Genomic DNA, 3,633 nt, shown 5'->3' on the forward strand with positions numbered 1-3,633 from the left:
AAAAGAAAATTTACAGTAAGGAAATGGCTACACAACGTGTTATGTCACGTGGTATGTCCCTTTTTCATTTTCAAATCTTTATTAAATCTTTGTTGTTTTTGGATATTAATATTATATTACAGTAACAAACTAACCTTAGGCATTAGGCCTGTGAGGTTAACCTTAGGCATTAAACCTGTGAGGTTAACCTTAGGCATTAAACCTGTGAGGTTAACCTGAGGGTCTGTGTTTGGGGCGGTGGATAAAAGAAATTAATAAATAATGCTCTGAGTACTTCAACGTGAGTAGAAGAAACTCTCTAACTTCTTCCTTTCTTCTTCCTTTGCTCTCTTAATCCCGCGCAACTTTCATTTCCGGAATGCAATAGTCCCATTTCCATATAAACTATGGGACTGACGGAAAGGTCTGTCACCGCCCCGTTCTGCATGCTGCAGCGAAGTGTACCTCGGCTAAGCTGAGGTTCTTCTTCCATGAAGCAGCTCTGTTGTCCTCCATCCATATTTTCAGTTACAGGCTGAGTCATTTCTACCTTCTCCTCTCTGTCAACGCTCTCTGGTTTCATTTAAAAGAGTCGATCATCAGATATTGTCCAAGATTAACCTTCAGGGTGGATATAGCTCGCTAGCAGCCTCGCACCGAGGACCTATCCACGTCATCATTTACCCAGAATGCTTTGTGTGTAAATAAAAAGGCTCTGACAGTGTTAAAATGTATTTTTAAAAATTTACAAAACTAAACTGCCTACAGTATTTTTACAGTCTTTATTTTACAGTTAAGGTAATTTTTTTTATCAAATAAAGCCTAACGTTACAACTAATCATGGATCCCTTTAATTATAAGTGGCAGAACTACAGCTGCAGTTCTACAAAGCTTCTTGAATAAAACGTGTAAAATGAGGATAATGAGTCATTTCTGATGATACATGAGTTCAGCAACATACCCAATAAAGAAAAAAACCAAAGCTTATTTATCACTGACCCATTTGTTTTGTTGACCATCAACCCCCAATGTCTCAGCAAACAGAAGCCTCCACAACCACAAGATGTGAATAATTCAGGCCAAAGCGTAACACAACACTCTGCCATCGTGGCTTTGTTGGAGGAGATAGAAAACGACCCAGTGGTGGACTCAGGGCCCAGGGGGGTCTCCCCCACCATGAGAGGGGCTCACTAAGTCCACTTCGTGAAAGCCTCGTTCGACTTGTATGTTAGGAAACACACGTGAGTAGTTGTAAACACTGGTAATGTCCCGCTAAGCTGGTGCTTTAAATAAAATGTTACATCACACCTGCACCTTAAACACAAACCGACCTCTGATGTTCTGGATCGTGACTGCGGGCTCTTATAGAGATAACAGCATTTATATTAAATCTGTGAGAAGTTCAAATAAAGTGAGGGAAATATGTGATCTCCTCAGCCATCCTCGGTATTTTGTTCATTTAAACGTCCAGGAACCAAACTGCAAACGAGTGCAGATGCTCGTCCTAAATGTTGATGAGAGGCTTTTATTATGAACTACTCTTTAAGAGTCGGCGAACAATACACATGCTTACATAAACGTATTTGAGGCGTTCAAACGCAGATGCTGATGCTCACAACCACTGAACTTTATTTGCCCTTTGGATACATATAGTTTAATTATTTACATCCGTGCATGAACGTGATGGTCACTGAGTGATAAAGACAAAAATAAAATCTGTTAATAGACCGAACCGTGTGCTCTAGCTATCGTTAGCTTCAGCCTGGCTAATCAGAAGCTAACGTTAGCTAAAGCTAGCTAGTAGTAGCAGCAGGGGTATCCGTTTACTGCTTACCTTCAAAGGCCCCGCAGATGTTCTCCTCATAGTCCCGTTAAGTTTCCGAGGGTGTGCCAACTTGTAAGCAGAACGTACGTATCCAAAATTAGCGCTTTCTAACTTTTAATCATGCTCACATGCAACACTCAGCGCAAGATCTCAATCCGGACCACCGACAAAGTAATTTCTACACCACTTACAACAACAACGTCAACCCGAAGACTAAGCCCGCCCCCTTAGAAGGCTGGACCAATCACAGCCTCAGGCTACCTTTAAAACCACGGGCAAACAACCAATAGGAAGGTCCAAAGGTTTTGACTGATTTTATCCAGCAGAGTAAACACCAAATGAGAACAGAGGGTGAAACACGCACTCGCCAATTGGCTGCTGGAAAAATAAAATAAAAACAGAGCAGGAGGTGGTTCAACCAGCCAATGAGTGAGACACAGGGCCAGAGTGACAGGTGTTTTTGGGGTTGACAAAACAGCCATCACAATAGAGTGGGTGAGATCATCCTGGGTGATGTAAACTCTACGTCACATGAATTATTCTAATTAAAGCACAGCATGACACACATTTGCTCTTTAAAAACTTTATTGTTCCCTACATTATAAAAACACAAAACACATCATCATAAAATACAAACTCAAACATTTGAAGGAACACTATAAACATGTACAAACAACACGTCAGTGTTGAGTGTTACACAAAGTTTCACTAACAGTTCCACATATTTTTCTTTTAAGTGTTAAACTAAACTTTCTTTTTTTGTATAACTACTTACTTCAGTAAGAGTTGCTGTGTGTAGCAGGTACTTATTGTAAATGTACAAAAGAAGAAAAAAAATCCATGTTTAATTTTTATGAAAATCTGCCTCGTCATGTGATGCGAAAGGTGCCACTCAACGCCGTCTTCTGTCTGGACTTCTGCTGCGCCTTCGCCCGCCACCCCTGTAATAAAACACAGACAATCGCTGTATAAAAACGAAATGTAGTCTGTCAAAAAATGTTATGGCTATTTTGAAGTTGTGCGTTACAAAATTGGATGTGACAGTAAATATATTCAACCGCCTCACCTCCTTTTGTTCTTGGGGGGTCCTCTGACGAATGCCCAGTCTACACTGATGGTCTGACCCATCAGTTCCTGACCATTGAGCCCTTCCATGGCTGCCTGTGCCTCTTTGTACGTCTCATACTCCACCAGCGCATAGCCCTTTGAACAAACGCCACATCACAGGGTTTATTAGAAAAGATGAAAACATATCTGGAGTTTGTTTCTTAAAATAAAGTGAGAATTCCCACAAAACAGAAAATGTTTTTTTCCTTCCACACACAGCAATGTGGGAGGGTATAAAGTAACACTTTTGACGTAAAGCACTATCACATTACTTGAGAAACAACATAAATAACATTTGATAAAGTATAGATGTCATGTCTTTTACATTTAAAGGTAATCAATAAGGCACAATCCTGTTCAATAAATAGCGAAGCTGCAATGCAAATAGATAGCTGAAAACTTAAAAGAGTTGATTTCTTTATGCTTCATAACTAAAACGATGCTGCCACCATGTGGCTGAGAATAAGAACAAATCTAAAAATGGACACATCTACTTGCATGAATTAAATAAAAATACAGCCATACACATCTAATGACAGCCAACTGCAAACAAATAATAAAAAAGACACAGAATCTATTAACGTTTGTAGATGAAGAGTAACAGAGGAGCAGTTAGTAATCTAAATTAGGGCTGCCACAATTAATCGACAACTAATCGATTATTAAAATAATCGATGACTAATTTAATAATCGATCAATCGTTTTCTTTTTTTGTTGTTCTT

At 39.4% G+C, this 3,633-nt stretch overlaps 1 protein-coding gene across 1 annotated transcript; it reads right to left on the reverse strand.

The window, feature by feature from the left end:
- Window positions 1-2,371: 2,371 nt before the first annotated feature.
- Window positions 2,372-3,007, reverse strand: rbm8a (RNA binding motif protein 8A; the record flags this gene model as incomplete). The annotated part of the gene is given in 2 exon segments (XM_014023457.1): window positions 2,372-2,745; window positions 2,871-3,007. Coding segments are annotated over 2 exon segments (186 nt in total), but the record flags the coding sequence as incomplete, so codon positions are not given.
- Between the last annotated feature and the right edge of the window lie 626 nt (window positions 3,008-3,633).

The sequence above is a fragment of the Austrofundulus limnaeus genome, unplaced genomic scaffold (assembly GCF_001266775.1).
Source record: "Austrofundulus limnaeus strain Quisiro unplaced genomic scaffold, Austrofundulus_limnaeus-1.0 Scaffold370, whole genome shotgun sequence".
NCBI lineage: Eukaryota > Metazoa > Chordata > Actinopteri > Cyprinodontiformes > Rivulidae > Austrofundulus > Austrofundulus limnaeus.